This window comes from Osmerus mordax, chromosome 2, assembly GCF_038355195.1.
Source record: "Osmerus mordax isolate fOsmMor3 chromosome 2, fOsmMor3.pri, whole genome shotgun sequence".
NCBI lineage: Eukaryota > Metazoa > Chordata > Actinopteri > Osmeriformes > Osmeridae > Osmerus > Osmerus mordax.
This window is the reverse complement of record NC_090051.1, coordinates 12,110,796-12,132,340: the sequence shown is the minus strand read 5'-3', so window position 1 is coordinate 12,132,340 and position 21,545 is coordinate 12,110,796. Positions and strand designations below refer to the sequence as shown.

At 42.9% G+C, this 21,545-nt stretch overlaps 2 protein-coding genes across 3 annotated transcripts in view; one reads left to right on the top strand and one right to left on the bottom strand.

Annotated features, from left to right (window-relative positions):
• The window catches only part of LOC136958097 (collagen alpha-2(VI) chain-like), a 16,233-nt gene extending 12,975 nt beyond the window's left edge, over nt 1–3,258 (top strand). For both annotated transcript variants that reach the window (XM_067252301.1, XM_067252300.1), the window contains 3 exons: nt 1,234–1,689; nt 2,010–2,048; nt 2,133–3,258. In XM_067252301.1, coding sequence (XP_067108402.1) covers nt 1,234–1,689; nt 2,010–2,048; nt 2,133–2,734 — 1,097 coding nt within the window. In that variant the 3' untranslated portion in view covers nt 2,735–3,258. The remainder of the gene's footprint in view (nt 1–1,233; nt 1,690–2,009; nt 2,049–2,132) is intronic.
• xrcc5 (X-ray repair complementing defective repair in Chinese hamster cells 5) lies at nt 3,083–21,545 on the bottom strand. The gene is made up of 21 exons (XM_067252302.1): nt 21,504–21,545; nt 21,009–21,122; nt 20,695–20,878; nt 20,439–20,487; nt 20,222–20,344; nt 19,898–20,083; nt 19,507–19,621; nt 19,227–19,365; nt 14,935–15,047; nt 14,705–14,767; nt 14,344–14,481; nt 6,947–7,037; nt 6,596–6,726; nt 6,081–6,277; nt 5,656–5,743; nt 4,927–4,996; nt 4,659–4,768; nt 4,282–4,378; nt 3,926–3,993; nt 3,670–3,744; nt 3,083–3,497 (listed from the first exon to the last, which is right to left on the bottom strand). The coding sequence occupies exons 1-21, from the start codon at nt 21,519–21,521 to the stop codon at nt 3,483–3,485; spliced, it is 2,184 nt and encodes a 727-aa protein (XP_067108403.1). The 5' UTR covers nt 21,522–21,545; the 3' UTR covers nt 3,083–3,482.

Genomic DNA, 21,545 nt, shown 5'->3' with positions numbered 1-21,545 from the left:
CGGAGGTTGGCCGGAAAGTTACAAGGGGAGGGGAGGTAGAAGGAGTTGGAGGGAGAGAGATAGAGAATTGGATAAAGTAGTGATCAGAAATATGCAGTGGGGTTACAGAGGTTAAGTCAGTGATACAGTTACGTGTCAGGATGAGGTCTAGCTGTTTGCCTGCCTTGTGGGTCGCCGGTGTGCTCAGCAGCGTCAGGCCGAAGGAGGTCAGGAGAGACAAGAAGTCGACGGCCTGAGTTCCTTGGAGGTGGATGTTGAAGTCCCCAAGGACTATCAGGGGGGTTCCATCATCCGGGAGGACGCTGAGGAGCATGTCCAGCTCCTCCACAAAGTCGGCTAGCGGGCCTGGTGGGCGATAAAGAACAATTAAGCATGCTTTGATAGGATCAGTTAGCATCGCATAATGGTGTTCAAATGATTTGGCAGTAACAGGGAGTGGTGTGGATGTGTATTTAATATGTGGGGAAAGAAGCAACCCTGTCCCACCACCCCGCCCGGTTGAGCGGGGTGAGTGAGTGAAGGAGTGGTTGACGGAGAGAGCAGCTGGAGTTGCAGTGTTCTCAGGGCGGATCCATGTCTCTGTCAGCGCAAGGGCATGAAGAGAAGCATGAGATGCAAACGCTGGGATGAAGTCTGCCTTGTTCACAGTAGACTGGCAGTTCCAGAGCCCTATAGAAAGAGAGAGGGCAGGTGGAGAAGATCTGGATAGGTAGTGAAGGTTAGAAGTTGACCGTCTGTCTTTGTTGGACTCCCTGTCTTTGTTCGACCGAGTCTTCGTGCACCGAGGCTGCCAGACGAGGCTGCCACTGCATTGCTAGGTGCCTTAAATATGCAAGGCGCAGCTGACAATGGCCCTAATTATGTAAACAAAGCCAGGGTCTCACTCGGCGGCAAGTACCCTGAAACTCGATCTCTAGCTAGCTACCTATTGACCAATTTAGCTGCTATACCCTTACCCTCTGTCAAAGAGGCAAATAATTAGCAAAACACAAATGAATGAAACAAACTCTGGTTACTTACAGTCAGATGGCAGTCACGAAGTACACTCAGTAAGACACTATTAGCTCGAGAGATTCTTGGAGGTGCAGATCAGTGTTGTTGTCTAGGGAATTAGAGAGGGCATACTGTCATTTTACCAAGCCCCTCTATGTCACCTCTCTACTCTTTGTATTCCCTCCTCCTTCTCGACCCTATTTCCCTGTCACCCCTCTTCTCCCTTATTGCTTTTTCCAGGGACCAGGGTAGGAGTGGTCCAGTACAGTCACAACGGAACGTTCGAGGCCATCCAACTTGACGACGCCAACATCAACTCCCTGTCGGCCTTCAAGACGGCGGTGAAGAACCTGCAGTGGATAGCAGGAGGGACCTGGACACCCTCCGCTCTCAAGTTTGCCTACGACAACCTAATCAGGGACGGCCGGCGCGCTACTGCCAGGGTGTCTGTGGTTGTAATCACCGACGGCCGCTACGACCCACGCGACGATGACACCCTGCTCCGGTACCTATGTAACGACCCCAGCCTGGACGTCAGCGCCATCGGTGTGGGCGACATATTCGGTCAGAAGGAGGAGCCAGAGAGTTTGATCTCCATCACCTGCAAGCGCCAAGGACGTGTGGCTGTTATGAACCGCTTTGCTGACCTGATGGCCGAGGACTTCATTGACCAGATGGAGACCGTGCTCTGCCCTGGTGAGTCGTCACAGTGCCGGTCAGGTCACATGTTTTCCTCAAGCACATGAAAAACAACCGATGCTTACTGAAGTGCTGAACAATGAGTTAAGTCTAAAATAATGCATTTTATCCTCGGCCACAAGGACATGTACACCGAAACACCAAGGATAACATTGATGCACTTCTAGTCTCAAATGAGGGAGAATAAATGGGTCTAAATAAAATCAGCTCCTATGATTTTATGTTTTTGATGTAATTTCCCACCTGTGACGTCTAATAACAAATTATTTCTTTTTGAAACAACCTGATCCACACCATTCATTCCCTTTCTTTTTCAGAGCCTGTTATTGTGTGTCCAGACCTGCCATGTGAAACAGGTAAGATTTAATCCAATGACATCATTCTTTCAAACAGAATCAAGCTGAATACTGAGGGTGCTCCGTTGTATTCTGTGCTTCCAGAACCAGACCTGGGCAGGTGCAAGGAGCGAGCTGTGGATCTCATCTTCCTATTGGACGGCTCTGAGCGTCTGGGTGAGAAGAACTTCCAGCACGTCCTTGACTTCGTGGCGAGGGTGGCGCATAGCCTAACTCTGGCGAAGGACGCCAAGGACCACATGCGCGCGCGCCTGGCGCTGCTCCAGTACAGCAAGAATAAGAACGTGGTGGCCTTCGGTCTCACTCACGACCTGGAGGTCATCATCAACGGCCTGGTCCGCATGTCCTACCTGGACTCCACCTCGGAGCTGGAGCCCGCCATCGCGTATGCCGTCGACAACATAGTCAAGAGAGGCATGACGCTCCTGACAAGGAGTAATGCCGAAGTCTCCTTTGTCTTCATCACTGACGGCGTCTCCGAGATCACGGACCGCCTGGACGAAGCGGTCCAAGCCATGCGCGCGGTACAGGCAGTTACTACGGTGATCACTACAGGAGCTGATAACAATCAGGACGTCCTTTTGAAGTTGGCCATGGGCGACCAGTTTGCCATCTTCAAAGGGCTAGACCTGTTTGATGGCTCAAAGTCAAGCGTCTTTGAACGCTTCTTTAGGTGGGTTTGTTAACAGAGGGTGCATGTTATGTGATGATCACTGTGTCTTTATGGGATAAGGGTTAAGAAGGTTGGGATGTTAGATATGTTATAGTCATTTTGTTTATATAGAGGTTAAAAAGGGTAGGTTGTAAGCTTGCTGGCATAAAATGCTTCCAAACCTGCCTGCTCTCCCAGTTAGCACTATGTGGTTCTGTATTCTGTGGATATGTTGTATAGCTCAGTGGTGGTAGAGCACTTGACAGCAGACCAATAGATTACAGGTTCAAAACTTCTCTGATAAAAGAATCGGCTAAATGAATACTTTGTGTCCTGTATTTTGGGTAATGCTGTGCAAAAGTCAATAATGGACAAAATATGATCACCGCTCACCAAAAATGACTTTATTCGAACATCAGGAGCAAGACAAAGTTACAGATGTAGATGTTGGTTTCTGTTGGGTGAAATACCGTGTCCTTTGAGGATGTACATTTTTAAACAAATTACAACTTTCCAGTTAACAAAAAAAATAAAACGACTTTTGTCTCAGTTACTCAACTGCTGCATCTCAACCAAAGACACTCAAGTTGATAAAGTGAAAACATTAGTGGTCAGTGAGTCAGTGAATGCTGCTAGTCTGCTGAGCAACATTTAATATCTGGACAAAGACCTCCAGTCTGTGAACTAGCCGTGTGGGAGTGCTTGCGGTGTGGATCTGTTTGGTCCGGTTCCCTGGGGTGGTATTTTTCCTTCAGGGTCCGCCCTTTCAAACAGCTGTGTGTTCACATCATGTCCAGCTGCACAGGAAGAACACACCCAGGGTTGTTATCAGGTGGGCGCACACACACACTTCCTCTTACAGAAACACTGGAATACAACTAAGGCTTGATACTACTGAAGCTAGCCATGTGACAGAACTCTTACCAGATCTTATCATGTGATGATATAATCAAGTGAGAGAACTCTTACCAGGTCATCCACGTCATCAGCACCTCCCTCTGCAGAAGCAGCCGTCACTTCCTCCTTCTCCCCCATCAACAGGAACTGAGGACATGAACATCGTTAGATCAGGTCTGTCCAGACCATCCAAAATGTCACCATGCAAGATGGTCCACACTCTTACTGTTTGTGAAGCATAGTTGCATCACATAAGTTATAATGACAATATCCCATTGTCGGTGATGACATCACATAGGTGATAGAGGGCAGTGGTTAATTCCCTCACCTCATTGGCTTCTTGTTTAGAGGCAGAGCTTCCCTCAACCTCGTCCTTGTTGATCAGAGTCAGGACATCTGTCAATCAGAACACAAAGGGTCAAAGTTCACCAGGCAGGCTGCTGATGTTTCATACCAGACAGGAGGCTCCTACTGTGGGGGCTTAGAGGGTTGCCAGGTTGGGTCACAGTCAGAAAGAGCTGGTATGTCAGACCTAAGCCACAAAATCTTGTCAACCAGATGAAAGACTAAAAGTTGGCAAAGATGGAACTAATCCAATGATTTCATTGCACTCAGTGTCACACATCAAGTTCCCCCAAAGAATGAGTGTATGTGTGAGAAGTAATGGAGTCAGGTGAGGGCTACCTTGAGCCAGCAGCCCCCAGAAGTCATGCAGGCCACGGTCTGGAATGCTTCTTTTCAGGGACTGGAGGTAGCTGTTAAATAGCTCAGCATTCCCAGCCTGTAAGAGACACACACATATGAAGCACACCGTTCTCCTGTCATTGATCACCCCCCCCCCCCCTCCTCCTCACACAAACAGTAATTATCAAATACAGAATGACAGATACACTGAAACCAAGGCACAGTGCAACAATTAGATCTCAACTACAATATTACATAATACAGTGAACCAAAAACATCAGCATACCATAAATGCAAACTCACATATGCAGGTAACCCCCCCCCCCCCCCACACACACACACACACACAGTGTAGAGATGTGTTTGATAGCGTTCACCTTGACAGACTGCTCTCTGAAGACCTGGATACAGGAGATGGCCTTCATATAGTAATGAGTACTCTTCTGCGACACCAGCTGCTCGATTCTACCAATCAGCTGTTGACACACTGGAACAAACACACACACACACACACACAAGTTACCACAGACAGTTTGCACACCTGAGGAAGTCCCATTGTCGTACTGTCAACGATGGCTGGAGTGATAAAGGAGGAATGAACACACTGTGAACTTGTCATGCAGTAATGGAGGTCATCAGTCTCACCCTCTCCAAACGGAAGGCTCTTCTGGCGGACCAGACTGCAGAAGTCTCTAGCTGGGTCCACACTGCCCACCTGCCCAAGACAACCACAAGCCTGTGATTTTGACTCTATATCTATGTCTTCCACCACGGCTACCCTGATGCCGGCATGGATCTTACAATGGATCATAGTAACTATCAACAGCAAATAAAAATAAGTTAACCCCTATGGTAAATACCCACACACAACCTTTCACCAGAAAGCATTTTAACTAAAGAGACAGACAAAGGCTGAAAGGTGCGCAGTTAAAATTATGCATCAATACAATGTGGCACAAAGATCTGCCTTGGACTAGGATTGTGGCCATTCGCTTATAAAGTCACAATTTATCTATCACTACCTTCAGGAAATATACAACTGTTCTCGTTGCTGATAGATTTATTCCTTCCCCAATTGAATGAAACACACCGTCATCAATCCATCATTGAATCTTAAGTGGAGTTAAAACTTCTCCACTTCACTTTCCACACTTCACTTTGCTACACATCTCTGCTTGGCTAAACAAGTCCCCAGTGCAACGTAAACTCTACTTCCTGCCTATTGGTCCACAGAGCTAGGCCTATATACACATAAAAATAAAACACAAATAATGTGTACACACATCTCAAAAATAAAATAAATAATATTTCTGGCTAAAACGACCTCAAATCTAAGGCTGTGATGTCAGTGCCATGCCAGCAGTCATCTCTCACCGAACTGACGCTGCCTGCCGTGATGTCGGCCAGGTTGAAGTCCTCATCCTCGTCCAGCTTCACCTTCTTAGCTTCGGGCTCCTCAGAGCTGCGGGGGACAGACAACAGGAGGTCACTTCCACACCAGAGCCATCGCCTTGAAACAACCAATAGGGACAAGCATAGAGCGGTGGCGATCCTATCCTAATGTGAAAGCTAGAGGGGTCAACACCATTTGTACTGTTAACATTGGATTATTATTTATCTATTTACAATTAAAATTCATTACCAGCCTGGAAATTGTTGCGAGGAGCAGCACAGAGAATTCCAATGTACTACTACTTGTCGCAAAATGCAAAGAAACTTCATCCAGTTTTAAGGGCCATGCTACCATTCAAATTTCCCCTGTCCCCATCATAACCCTTCTCCTGGCCCCCTTCTCTCACCTGCTACCAAATATCTGGATGCTAGTCTTCAGCTCCTTCTTCTTCACCGCCTCCTTGAGGGGGAACTTCTTCTTCAGTTCCTCCAGAGGCGCATGACAGCGTGCACTGACCACAGGGGGGCGCTCCAGAGCAGCCAGCAGCCAGGGCTCTATGGAAGGGAGGTGGGTGTCAGGGTTCAACCCCCGGTGGTGCAGGCACTGGTAGGAAGAAAGTTGTTAAAGGGGAAGGGTACAGGGTAGGGAGAGGGTTGGTAGAGAGGGAAGGGTAGGGAGCGGGGTGAAGGTAGGGTGGTAAAGAGGGAGAGTTGAGAGTGGGTAGGAGGTAGGGAGAGGGTTGGAAGTGAGGGGAGGGTAGAATATTCATTAATGATCAGGAGAAGTAGTGCTGTGGGGTTGTATGGGTGTCAATCACTATAATCAATATCCTGAATCTACTTGATTTTTGTTTTGACTCTGTGTCATCTCTAGAGGTAGGTGGAAGGACCATCTTTCTTCCCTCGCTGAACAGGATGCTACCTGGAACAGTCTCTGGAAGGTTGGGTTCTGGATGTGGTGGACCTTGAACAAGTCCTCCTGCTTCCCGCTCTCCCCCTCTTCCACCAGCATCATGGAGTCTATGACAGAGTCCATGGCTGCCAACTGAGCCTCTGGAGAAACACAGACCGCAACACCATCATATGTCTGACCTCTGACACGCCGGCTACCAGAAACGCTGAGGGATTCACTCCAAAGGATTTATATCAAAGTATGGGATGAGTGAGGCATAGTTGAGCTAGGTGAACGAATCAGCTTCCTGTTGTTGACTTGCTGCATGGTGATTAAACTAACAGCTAGAGAAAACAGCTGAGATGTGAGTCGGGGCCCCACCTGAGGGAGTGAACTTCTTGTTGTTCTCCAGAGAAGGGAAGGTGAACTGTCGCAGATCTTCCATGAAGGGCAGCTGAACGTACATCAGACACTGAGGAGCAGAAGGAGTTAGACATTAGTGTGACTAGCAACTCATTTACTCAGGTTCCCAGCAGATCCTCAGTGGACAGATATTAAAGGTTTGATTGCGGCCTGGGCCAGTTTCTGCATGTCTTTCCCTCTCTTTCTTGCTTTGATTTTCTGTCTGTATAAAAAAAAGCTGAAAAAAAATCTTCAAAAGATATGAGAAAAAATCATTATATATACAGTTAGGTCCATAAATATTTGGACATTTACACAATTTTCATCATTTTGGCTCTGTATACCACCACAATGGATTTGAAATGAAACAATCAAGATGTGCTTTAAGTGCAGACTTTCAGCTTTAATTTCAGGGTATTTACATCCAAATCAGGTGAACGGTGTAGGAATTACAACATATTTTATATGTGGCCCCCCCTTTTTAAGGGATCAAAAATAATTGGACAAACTAACATAATCATAAATCTAATTGTCACTTTTAATACTTGGTTGCAAATCCTTTGCAGTCAATGACAGCCTGAAGTCTGGAACCCATAGACATCACCAGACGCTGGGTTTCGTCCCTGGTGATGCTCTGCCAGGCCTCTACTGCAACTGTCTTCAGTTCCTGCTTGTTCTTGGGGCATTTTCCCTTCAGTTTTGTCTTTAGCAAGTGAAATGCATGCTCAATTGGATTTAGGTCAGGTGATTGACTTGGCCATTGCAGAACATTCCACTTCTTTGCCTTAAAAAACTCTTTGGTTGCATCATGTAGGTTCATCCTACTGCTTTTGTCAGCAGTCACATCATCGATAAATACAAGGGAACCAGTTCCATTGGCAGCCATACATGCCCACGCCATAACACTACATCCACCATGCTTCACTGATGAGGTGGTATGCTTTGGATCATGAGCAGTTCCTTCCCTTCTCCATACTCTTCTCTTCCCATCATTCTGGTACAAGTTGATCTTGGTCTCATCTGTCCATAGGATGTTGTTCCAGAACTGTAAAGGCTCTTTTAGATGTTTTTTGAGACTCACCAATGGTTTACATCTTGTGGTGAACCCTCTGTATTTACTCTGGTGAAGTCTTCTCTTAATTGTTGACTTTGACACAGATACGCCTACCTCCTGGAGAGTGTTCTTGATCTGGCCAACTGTTGTGAAGGGGTTTTTCCTCACCAGGGAAAGAATTCTTCTGTCATCCACCACAGTTGTTTTCCGTGGTCTTCCGGGTCTTTTGGTGTTGCTGAGCTCACCAGTGCGTTCTTTCTTTTCTTTTTTTTTTTTTTTTGTAAATATGTTTATTGGTTTAAATCTTTTTAGCACACAACCATACTTCAAACAAACACACACATCACAAACACAACACACAGATACAACAACATCGGCTCAGCTACACACATACAATACAATAAAAATGATGAATAAAGAAAGAAAACAGATACACAGCAAAGTATTCTCTCTTACAACTTTTCAAAAAATCCCTGTAACATAATGTCAGAAACGTTGGGGACCAAATAATTCAGATAAGGTTCCCAAACTTTATAAAATTGTTTAGATTTGGAATGTATCACACATGTCAGGTACTCTAGAGGTACTAAATCAAACAAAACATTATGCCAGCCCTTAACAGTTGGCTGTCTATCGCTTATCCACTGTAATAATATATTCTTCCTAGCTGCATATGTAAGAATACAGAAGAGCCTCTGGTTTTTTAACACTACATATCTAGAAGGGAGACCTAGAATAAGAGACATTGGATCCATCTGTAAGTTTTGCCCAAGTATCTTTTCAATTTCTGTCAAAACATTAGCCCAGTATCTTTGCAGTTTATGGCATGACCAAAGGCAATGGGTTAGAGTACCAATCTCTGTTTTACATTTAAGACACATTGGCGACAAAGTTGGATTAAAATGATGTCTGCGGTTGGGGGATATATGCATTCTATGTAAAAATTTTTGCTGTATAGATTTGGCTCGATTACAGACTGAAATTGATTTAGCGTAGACCCAAATATCGTCCCACTCATTGTCATTGATTGTAACAGAAAGTTCGCTCTCCCACTTTTCTTTAAGCTCTTGCAAAGCCACAGTTGCCAGAGTACGCATAGCTCCGTAGAGTAGACTGATAGACAATCTCCAAGGTGTTGCAAACAGTACTTTCTCAAGATGAGATGCACCAGGGTTATAAATTAGGGTTGTACTGTGCAATATATAATGTCTTATCTGTAAATAACGAAAGAAGCTCTGTCTGGGGATATTATATTTCTCAACCACTTGGTTAAATGACATTAATGTATTATCAGAAATTAGGTCTTTCAACACATAAATGCCACAATCCTGCCACTGTCTGAAGCCAGCATCAAGAAGTCCTGGTTGGAAATCGGGGTTGTTCAAAATAGGAGTGAAAACTGATGTTAGTTTTGACCTCCCCTCAAGTCTACGTGTTAGTCGCCAGGCCTTAATTGTATTGAGAGTAACAATATTGTCACAGCATGACCTAACAGTTTTAAAACTCTTAACAAGCAACAGGTTCTTCAGTGGGTATTTTGATAGGGAGGTTTCCACATCCAGCCAGACAGATGCTGTCTCATTTACGATCCAATCATATATATATCGCAAATGAGCACAGAGCTGGTACTTTCTCAAATTTGGTAAATATAATCCACCTTCAGAGCTTGGCAGTTGTAAGGTAGCCATCTTTAGCTTTGGTCTACGTTTGCTCCATATAAATGCACTAAGCCAACCATTTAGTTTTTTTAAGACTCCATTTGAAAATAAAACTGGGATCATTTGGATAGGGTAAAACAATCTAGGCAATATGTTCATCTTAATAAGAGCTATACGACCTAGCCAGGAGACTGGCAAAGAGTTCCACCGCTCCAAATCTAGCCTCACCTTCTCAAACAATGGAACAAAGTTAGCCTTATACATTTGCTCAAATGTAGGGGTTATGAATATACCTAAATAGATAAAGCCCCCTGGGGACCACTTAAAGGGGAAAAAAGGCAGTGTTGTAGGTATTGAGCTTAGGCTCCCTAGCGGCATGGCCTCTGATTTTGTCAAATTAATTTTATATCCAGAAAATTTGCTAAATAAACCAACAACATCAAGTAACACAGGTATTGATGTTTCTGGACTTGAAATATAAATTAAGACATCGTCGGCATAAAGGCTTATCTTATGATGTACATTGTCTATTTGTAAGCCCTGGATGGAGGGTATTGTCCTTATGGCCTCTGCCAATGGTTCAATAACCATGGCAAACAACAGGGGGGACAATGGGCAGCCCTGCCTTGTTCCTCTATGCACAGGCAAACCTTCAGACCTCAGTCCATTAGCAAGAATGGCTGCTTGAGGATTATCGTACAAGACCTTGACCCATCTAATAAAATTATCCCCTAAATCAAATTTCTCCAAGCAGTAAAATAAATATGACCATTCAACTCGGTCAAAGGCCTTCTCTGCATCCAGAGAAAGCACTAAACCATCAACTTGTCTACGTTGGAAGACCTGAATGATATTAAGAAGACGCCTAACATTGTTATAAGAGTTTCTCCCCTTTATGAAACCAGTTTGATCCTCTTTTATAATTTTAGGTAGGAGACCTTCAAGGCGTATAGCCAACATTTTTGCCAAGATCTTCCTGTCTACATTTAGAAGGGATATGGGCCTATAAGAGGCACAGGACTCAGGACATTTCCCCTTTTTCAGTATGAGTGAGATATTTGCTTCTTTCAAGGTCGGGGGTAACTCTTTATTTGAGAAAGCATCATTAAACATGCTGACTAAAGGGTCTACTAATATGCCTGCAAACTCTTTGTAAAATTCACTACTGTACCCATCCGGTCCACCAGCTTTCCCATTCTGAAGAGTTCCTATGGCATTAAACACCTCTTCTCTGGAAATGGGTGAATTAAGAGCAAGTTTATGTTCTGATGGTATAGTGGGCAAGTTTAGCTGGTCAAAGAACTTATCCATCAGAACAGACGCATCCCTTGGCTGCTCAGAACTATAGAGATTATGATAAAATATCTTAAAGGTGTCATTTATAAGCTTATTATCATATATACGGCTGCCTTGAGCATCACAAAGGGCTGCAATGGTTTGTGACTCTGCTCTTTTTTTTGTGAGATATGCTAGGTATTTCCCAGGTTTATCCCCATGTTCATAAAACTTTTGTCTAATAAATCTGACTTTGACTTCCTCATCTTGTGTTAAAAGGTTGTCTACGGTTGTTCTAATTGCAGATATTTCTGTCAAAATAGTGGGAGATGGGCACTCAACATAAGCATTTTCTTTAGTTTTAAGTTCAGCCATTAACAGATTCTGCTTTTCTCTTTTTTGCCTTTTTTTACTTGCTGAAAAGGAAATAATCAACCCCCTAGCATATGCTTTAGCAGTTTCCCATAATAAGGCCGGGTTGTCTGTGGATCGAGTGTTAATGGAGATAAAATACTGAAATTCAGTGGTAAAATGAGTAACAAATGTATGATCTTTCAAGATTGATGTGTTCAGTCTCCAGAACTTCACTCCACTATTTACACCCTTGATGGAGAGGTCCAAAATTACCTTGGCATGATCAGAAATCAAAATACTACCAATAGAGCAAGACAAAACCCTGTGCATCGCGAGACCTGACATGAAAAAGTAGTCAATCCTACTGTGAGAGCCATGAGGTGCAGAAAAGAAAGTATACGCTTTATCAGAAGTGTGAATTGTTCTCCAAACATCAACAAATCCTAAATCCTCACAAATAGAACAGAGTGCCTTAGCCTGTGGTGAAAGAGACATAGCTTTAGAAGGTAATTTATCAATAAGTGGGTTTAGTATGCAGTTAAAATCTCCACCTACAATGGCAATATCTGACTGAATCTCAGAAAAGTCCAAGAATACCTTAGTTATAAAGTCAGAGGGGTGAGCAGGAGGGTAGTACACGTTCAGTATAGATATAACTGTATCTTGCAAGATGCCCTTTACAATAACATATCGGCCACTTTTATCTTTAATACAGTCCAGCAATGAAAACTGAAGGTTCCTTCTCACTAATATAGCCACTCCTCTACTTCTTGAGGTGAATGAGGAAAAAAACACCTGATTAAAACCTTCCTTCTGCAATTTGAGATGCTCTTCATCATCCAAGTGCGTTTCTTGCAGGAGAGCAATATCAATATGCCCTTTTTTCAAAAAACGCAGTACTTTTCTTCTTTTAACAGGACTATGAACCCCTTTTATGTTCCATGTACATAGACGTAACGTATTACTCGCCATATAGGCCAATTTTATTCGTTATGTAGAGAAAGTATGCTGAGAACATGAATCCTAAAACATATAAAACGACATGTGCAGTCACTGAGCCAAGCGAAGAAAAACAAAAAAAGTAACGTGAACAAGAACTACTATACAAAAATAAACAAATTAAACTTAAATGTTCAAGGGGGTTGTCCCTGCTACCTAACCTGCAGGGAGTTCCAAACATCGCCCACGGCAAGACTAAAGAGCTTGCCACCCAATCTTCATTCCTCACCACCATCGTCACAAAAAAAAACAACAACACGTCAGCCTACTCACAGTGGCTATACTTGGCAAATAAAATATAAAGTCTATGTATAGATAAACTCAAATAGGAGGTAACATACCACATTAATCTTCAAAAATCAGTGTCTGAGTCCAGTCTTCAGTCTGGCATACCTTTGCGTCCTTCTTCTAATGACTGTGCGAGTAAAGCGGCATCTTTCGGAGAGTCGAATCTCTTCTGCTTACCATCGACTGTCACCCTTAAAGTAGCCGGATAGAGCAATGCATAGATCACGTTCATTTTCCTTAGTCGGGTCTTCGTGTCATCAAATGCCTTCCGCCGCCGAACCACTTCTGCCGAGTAGTCATTGAAGAAGGAAACTTTGGGCTTTCTGGCCGTAGCATCATCTTGACTTCGAGATCCGAGCCGCCGTGCCGAATCCATTACCCGCTGTTTGTCTTGAAAGTTGTGAAACTTCAGTATAAATGGTCTTGGACGCTGGTTATGACTGGGTTTCGGTGCCAATGATCTGTGAGCCCTGTCAAGCTTTAAACGACCATCTTTCACAGTCATTTGAAGGTGTTCTGGTATCCACGTTTCTAAAAATTCCACTGGATTTGTCCCTTCGGAGCCTTCTGGTATGCCAACCACACGCACATTGCATCTACGACCTCGGTTGTCAAGATCATCGATGTGCTCAAACATGTCGCGCACTTGTTTTTCAAGGGATGCTATCCTAGCTTCTGAGGCTATAGTTGTGTCCTCGATATCAGAAATTCTTTTTTCAGCCTCCCCTACGCGTGCTGCAATTGCTTGCAACTGTGCTGTCTGATCTTTAATGGCCTCTAAGACTGTGGAAACTTTTGTGTCGATCACCATAGTGATTTTGTCAGTGATGTTGTCCAAAGCTTGAATAATATTTGGCTCCATCCCTGGGCTAGCAACCGCTAGTTCACCGCTAACACCAGTTCCCTCAGGAGTAGTCTTCACCACTTTCTTCGATGTTTTTTTCATGCTTTCTGAATTTTGGCGAAAATAATGATCTAGACTCATGTTAGCGTACCTCCCCTACAAAATTCCGTACTTTTACTGTCCAGACATGATAGATTAATATATAAACTCTGATAAATGCCACTGGAGCTGGCTTACAATGCTGTTCACTCTACAGCGCCATCTTGTTCCCCCCCGCGTTCTTTCTTTTTAAGAATGTACCAAACAGTTGATTTGGCCACACCTAATGTTTTTGCTATCTCTCTGATAGGTTTGTTTTGATTTTTCAGCCTAACGATGGCTTGCTTCACTGATGGTGACAGCTCTTTGGACTTCTTATTGAGAGTTGACAGCAACAGATTCCAAACACAAATATCATACTTGAAATGAACTCTAGACCTTTTATCTGCTCCTTGTCAATGAAATAACGAACTCCCATGAGGGAATAACATACACCTGGCCATGGAACAGCTGAGCAGCCAATTGTCCAATTACTTTTGGTCCCTTAAAAAGGGGGGGGCCACATATCAAATGTGTTGTAATTCCTACACCGTTCACCTGATTTGGATGTAAATACCCTGAAATTAAAGCTGAAAGTCTGCACTTAAAGCACATCTTGATTGTTTCATTTCAAATCCATTGTGGTGGTATACAGAGCCAAAATGATGAAAATTGTGTCAATGTCCAAATATGTATGGACCTAACTGTATATCCTTCTTGGATTGGACATATTAGGCCCCTTGACCCCCATACTAGCAGCTACCTACATCTTACATGGTAGGACACCCTGGAACAACTAAACATCTCTACTCTCCTGTCAGCTCACCTCATACTTGTCCTTGATGCAAGGGAAAGCGGCCCCTACTTGGGGGTTACAACGTCGGTCATACACGTAGCGGACGATAGCCACCATGTTCAGTTCGTCCAACGCTCGGATGAGAGCAGAGAGGGCAACTGCAGCATGCTGGTGCACCAGCACGGGAGACAGGAAACAGGAAGGAGAGAGAAGGCATGTCATCTCACATGTCTGTGTTGGGTAATATAGTCCATTAGAAGGGGGGGGAGGGGTGGCAACATGTGAGCGCGGGAGACTTCCTGTCCACATTCTATAACATCCTTGATCCTTCTTCCTGTTGGAGCCATGCTGACATTCTTATTTCCTCTTGGTTTGGTCTCTTTTGTCTTACCTCGTCATCCTTGGGGGAAAACACCTTCAAGATCTTGTCTCCCATGAAGTGGTGGCGGTGTATCTGCAACATACAATGCATGTGTGTGTGTGTACAGACAGAGATTAGAATAGAAAACACAGCAGCAAACAAATTTCACTGAGTTCAATTTCACACAACAATTTGTCCAAAGATTTATTGTAACAAAACTTTTTATTTAGCAACAAATTGATGCAGCATCTGCACATTACCATGTTCTGTTTGGCAAAGCCCAGTACGGCGAAGCACTTCCCCTCAGCCTTGTACTTCATCTGGTCCTGGTCCACCTTAGAGAAGGGGACGATGTCACTACCATAGCGGAACCCTGCAGGGAGAGATCCAGGGAGGCGGGGGGGCAACATCAACCTTTATAAAAGCAACTTTTAAACCAGGTTCTAGTGTGGTTTGAATTAGGTTCCAGTTGTACATACTGTGGAAGTATTATAGGATACAGCTGAAGCTGACATAACTATTTATATTACAACCCCAATTCCAGAAAAGTTGGGACGTGTAAAATAAAAAACTGAATACAACTAGAGAGGGTACAATTTCTGGGGAAATTGTAGGGTGTGCTTGCTTGCGTCGGTTGCAGGTGGGTCCATCCCTTTAAGTTTTTCTCTTCTAGTGAAATTTTTCAAGCATTTAGCCTACTCATATTGCGTAATTCCTTAACAAAATTGAAACAAACGACTGTAACAACGCTGTCACCGGCAGTATTTCAGATGGAATCGCGATTCAAACAGTACCATCTGCCTACTGAAAATATGCCCCCAAAAACGGGAGAATTGGCTATTTCCGCTCAGCCATCTGACATGGGGGTCAGATGGCTGAGCGGTTAGGGAGTCGGGCTATTAATCAGAAGGTTGTTGGTTCGATCCCCGGCCGTGCCAAATGACGTTGTGTCCTTGGGCAAGGCACTTCACCCTACTTGCCTCTGGAGAATGTCCCTGTACTTACTGTAAGTCGCTCTGGATAAGAGCGTCTGCTAAATGACTAAATGTAAATGTATGATGCTGTTAGTACACCACGGCACGATACTCGCTGTATCGTGCAACATCTATGCACGTTGTATCCATGCGTCGTTGCTAACGTGTGCTGACGCTGTGACGTATGCTAGCACTGATACCCTTTGTTGACAAAAGGCACTTTTTGCCACAAAAACTTAAGTTCAGCCTAAACCGTGCAACGGAACGTAAATCCCAATAGAAGCAACGCAATCGAGACCAAGACGAACATTTTGACACCGCTGTTTTCTATGTAGTCCAAATATTGACTGATCTTTAGGGGTGGGAAAATAATAATAATAATAATAAATATAGCTGCAAGCAGCAATGAGGTGGCCAAGCAGTCAAATGACCCATAAAACATGTTAGACATCCTCAGAAGAGGGTTACGAGTACATGCAACAAGTTTGGTGTGAATCCATCAAAGATTTGCTGAGATACGACCCAACTTCCTGTTTGCTGGCTTAACGGCACATTTTGATTGGCCGTACCAGGCAAACGGTTTTGAAAATCCAAAAAACATATAATGGCTTTTGTGAGGCTTGGTCTGAAGATGATCTCTGCCAAATTTGGTGAAGATTGGAAAACATTTGTAGGAGGAGTAAAGAAAAAACGTTTTTTCAGTAATACAAAATGGCGGCCGCATCAATTCGGCTGTTATCACAAGTTATCATGTGTCACACACGGGATGTCCCAAGATATCATGAGACAAAGGAATCACTTAATAAAGGCAAACGAATCAACAGTTATTGGCCAAAGCACATTTTTGCATCCTGCGGCCACGCCCAGTGATCACATGACACCAAATTGTTTGGACATCCTCAGATGAGGGTTCCGAGTCATCATACCAAGTTTGGTGTTGATTTCTCAAGGATTGGCTGAGATATGACCCAACTTCCTGTTTGGTGTCTTTGCTGCAGATTTTGATTGGCTGTACCGGACAAACGGTTTTGAAAATCAAAAATCCTTTAGAAAATTTTGGTGAGGGTTGCTGTGACGATGATGTGTGCCAATTCTGGGCAAGATTTGACAAAAATTGAAGGAGGATAAGCAAAAAAACGTTTTTCCTTAAAATTCAAAATGGCGGAAAATCTATATAACCGGAAATTGACGTCATAGGGTGTGTTGAACTCGTCTTGATCCAGGGAATCCAACAGTACCTCAGTTTTGAAAATCAGTCATACGGTTCAAAAGTTACGTGTGTAAACACGTAGTCCAACTTTGACCCGTTGGTGGCGCTAGAGTGCTCGAATGGGAGACATGAAACTTGGTGAGAATAAAGAGGGGCCTGTCCTTAATGAGTGTGCCAAATTTCACAAAAAGTGACCATACGGTTCTAGGGGCTGCCATAGACTCCAATGGGAGAGGAAGATGATTAATAATAAGAAGAAGAAAAGGTAGAAACACTAAAGTGGCTTCGACCTAAAAAATGTACCTAATCTCTATGATTTAAACGTCTTTTTAAGTTTTTCCCTTCTCGTGATATTTTCTGGCATTTAGCCTACTCTTATTGCATTCATTCATTAATAAAGAACCCCCTTTGAAGATTATTCTACGACGTTACCGGCAGTAGAAGATGGAATCGCGATTCAAACAGTACCATCTGCTAACTGAAAATATGCCCCCAACAACGTAAATAAGCTTGACCTCATTGTCTCGATCATTGTCAGTAACAACGCAAAATGCGTTATAGCCCTGTGTGGAGAAGCTGCCCCGGTAAATTCTACTACTACAGTACAGTACTAGAGTACTGCTGTGTTCGTCTTGGTAGCGATTGTGTTGGTTGAATTGGATTTAACGTTCAGTTGTACGGTTTAGGCTGAAATAAATTATTTTCATGAACAGATTGACAAAGTTTAGGCTGTGGAAATGGAGTTCGGGTTAGTAGTCACTAGTCAGATAGTTTCAGCTATTGAAAGACTTTTGATTTAAGTAAGGGTAGTGCCGAACATGTTCTGTCCAGAGCCATAGAAAAAGAGAGTAATAATAATTAATTCTTAATAATATATAATTAATTAAGTCTAATTCCCTAGACAACAAAGGTTGTGCCCTTGCCGAAGGCAAAGCACACCCAATAAGATATATGTGAGAGAACAAAGGTTGTGCCCTTGCCGAAGGCAAAGCACACCCAATGATTTACAAATCTCATAAACCCATTATGTTATTCACAATAGAACATATAAAACATATCATGTTTAAACTGATGAAATGTACCATTTTAAGGATTTTTTTTTGTAATTTTAAATTTGATGGTAGCAACACGTCTCTAAAAAGTTGGGACGGAGGCAATAAAAGGCTGGAAAAAGTAAGTGTTACTAAAAATAAACAGCTGGAGGAACATTTTGCAACTAACAAAAAAGAGTATCTTAGAGAGGCAGAGTCTCTAAGAAGTAAAGATGAGTAGAGGTTCACTAATCTGCGAAAACCTGCATCTACATATTGTGGAACCATTCCAAAACTCAGTTCAAAATCCTGCATTTTTGATGGTATGGGGGTTCATTAGTGCCTATAAAATGCAAATCTAAAATTGCACATCTGGAAAGACAACATCAATGCTGAAAGGTATATACAGGTTTTAGAGCAACATTTGCTTGCATCCAGGCAACATCTTTTTCAGGGAAGGCCTTTCACCAGTTAAAAACATTTGGTGGATCATGAAACGAAAAATATGACAAAGAAGACCCAGGACCGTTGAGCAGCAAGAATCCTGTATCAGACACAAAAGGGACAATTCCTCATCCCCAGAAGAAGGGATGCTACATAGTGGTGAACATGGCCTTGTCCCAACTTTTTTTGAGACATGTTGCTGCCATCCAATTCCAAATTACCTTATTTTTCCTTAAAATTTTACATTTCATCAGTTTAAACATTTGACATGTTTTATACAGTACTGTGCATAAGTCTTGGGCACCCAATAATGTGTTATATTGTATTTCTTCAATTTAATGCTACAGCTTTTCTTGAATTACATGTTTCGATGAGGGCGGTGTGTACACGAGGGCAGCTTTTATTATTATTATTTAATTTGTAATTAAGAACAACACAGGAATTGCGCAAAGCAGTTTATTAATTAGTAGGCGACATCTATGGTGTCTCGTCGGTGAGGAAGCAGATGAGGATACTAATAGTGATGCAGAAAGTTTTGTATCGTACCTATTTTTAATAAAAATAAATTAGAATTATAGTAAATCTAAATTTAATGTTGATGCATTTTTTCATTTAAGTGTATCAGATTTGAATGCAACATTTAATCAAATAAATATATGTAACATATTTTTTTTTATTTGTGCAGCAGTATAAAAGTGCATAAAATAATGGGTTTATGAGATTTGTAAATCATTGTATTCTGTCTTTTATTTTATTTTACACAACGTCCCAACTTTTCTGGAATTGGGGCAATGAGCAAATGAGCAATGCACATGTATTTGTGGGCATTATAGTAGAGGTACAGGATATGTTCAAAATGCCTGTGTGATGTGGCGCTATGTGTGTATTCTCACCCTGGATGGTGTCATCTCTCTCAACCTCTGTCTCGTTGTCATCCTCCAGACAGAACACCACATCTCTCTTCACATCCTCCTTCCGATTGGTCTGGGCATCGACCGTCATCCACGACTTCTTGAGAGACTCTTTGGCCACCTGCAGTCACACAGTGGCTGTTGGTCACAACACAATGTCACGGCATCAAAAAAAACGACACACAGACAGACTGTTTGAACACTTCAGATCTCCAGCGCCCTGAGGGACATCGGTATGGTTCCTAATGGGACAGGGCCTTACTGCTTTGTATCCGAGGATCTTGATGGACAGGGAGCTGCCGATGGTCAGCTGACACGGCCAGGCTGTTGGTCTCCTCTCAATGCTCTTGAAGATGGACAGCTTCTCGATGGCTTCACTGCAGGACGGAGGGAGAACCAAGCACACAGGTAGATGTTGAGAAACTTTCAACCACTTCCATCCTGTCCTTCAGACAACATTCTTCAGCTCTGAGACCAAACCTTTGGTGTGAAACTAGTTCATTCTCAGGGCGTGCACTCTTTTCTTGAAATATTGAGTTTTCTGTGCTCTACATTCACTCCTGACTAGAACTGCAGAAAATACATGCTTTTAAAAACAATCAAAGGCGCTGATTTGTAAACGTGTCCGACAAGTTAGACCAGCGCACTTCTACCTGAAGGGGTACACTTCCTCCAGGCCATCCTCTTCATCCAGAGCCAGCATGATCTGCCTGACCGTCTCCATGCCCTGCTTCTGCTCCCTGGACAGACCCTTCCCCCTGTGGGCCGGGCGCCCAGAGCTTCCTCCTGCTCCATCCCCGTCCTCCTCATCTTCATCATCATCCAGAGGAAAGGGCAAGCTGAAGGAGCACATGAGCCAGAGTCACTCTGCCTGCAGAACATTCTGTTCTGTGTTTCAGATGTTTTGCTCTGTATATAAGACATTCTGTATAAAACTCTCTGTTAGGACACAAAGTGATAGAAGACGGAGCACATACAAGAACTGCAGAGTAATGCTGGCCTTCTTCAGGTTTTCAATGATGACATCTAGCTGGTCTGTGTTGACCTTGGTGTGGAGGTCTGTTAGGATGGCAATGTTGAGACGCTCAAACTTCTTTCCTCTAAAAGGGAAATAATATTAAGTTAAATATGACCAATTATCTTCATTATTATGAAGATAAAATAGACAATAATAATAATAATAGGCAATCTTACAGAGATTCTTTTTGTAAGAGGTCCATGCACACAACAAGAGCATCCAACCCTGATTAAAATATTAAGGAAATACAAGTACTTTTAACTGTATTTTTTTAATACTATGTTCCCAATTTGTACAAACAATTATTAAATATTACTTTCATTTTCTAGATTGTCATTATTTGGCCAAATCAACTGGCTGAATTAGCATTTAGTTTAAGAGGGCAACAGTGGACATGTGGAACAGCAGGGATCGTGATCACAGATAGGATACAGTCGGCCTGTTGACTACCAGGCTGTATCTGACTGTGGACTTCTTCAAGCAGGTCAAAATCTGGAAGCATCATATGGCGATGAACAGTGATATTCTGGTACTGGCTATCATCAGCCAGTAGGTTCTTAGTGGTGTCGGTGCCGAACAATACTAGGCCCAGCTCATCTTTGTTCTCAGCAAATACCTGCAGTCAAAGACCATTCATTACCTATTAATTGTATATTTGTGTACTATAAAGTGTACTACTAACTTTTTAGTCGGTGTACTATAAAGTTGTATTTATTTATTTCAAAGGGAAAAAAGAAAGATTTAACCTGTCTCTGAATAAACTTCTGGATGACTTTCTTAGCTTGTTCAAATGGTGATTCTTGGCCTGGAGCAGAGTTGGACATGGAGAACCCCACGTCCATGCACAGCACTAATGCAGACTAGATGGGAATGAAGAGAGAACCATTTAGACCTAATTCAAAGTATCCATAGGTATAAGGGTAAACTAAGACTCAATAGTTATTGGGTCCCCTGCATGTAAGCATTTGCCAATAGCATACTGTGTTAGGTATTCATTTCTATTCAGCAGAGGGCAGTGTTTCATTCAAATGCACGAGCAGTGGTCTGCAGTCTTGTTGTATATAACACGTCAGTACATGCCCTGCCCACTACTCGCCGCCTTGTTTCCATGTATTTATAGTGACTTTAATGCTAAAATGACACACATACGCACTAATAAAGATACATGTATCACAATAATCAATTTCTAAAGCTGATAGGAACGTAAATGAGTAGATTATAAAGAGTAAAAAGTTACTTGCTTTCGAAGACCGAGCCATTTTCACTCCCTTTCCCTCGTCCAA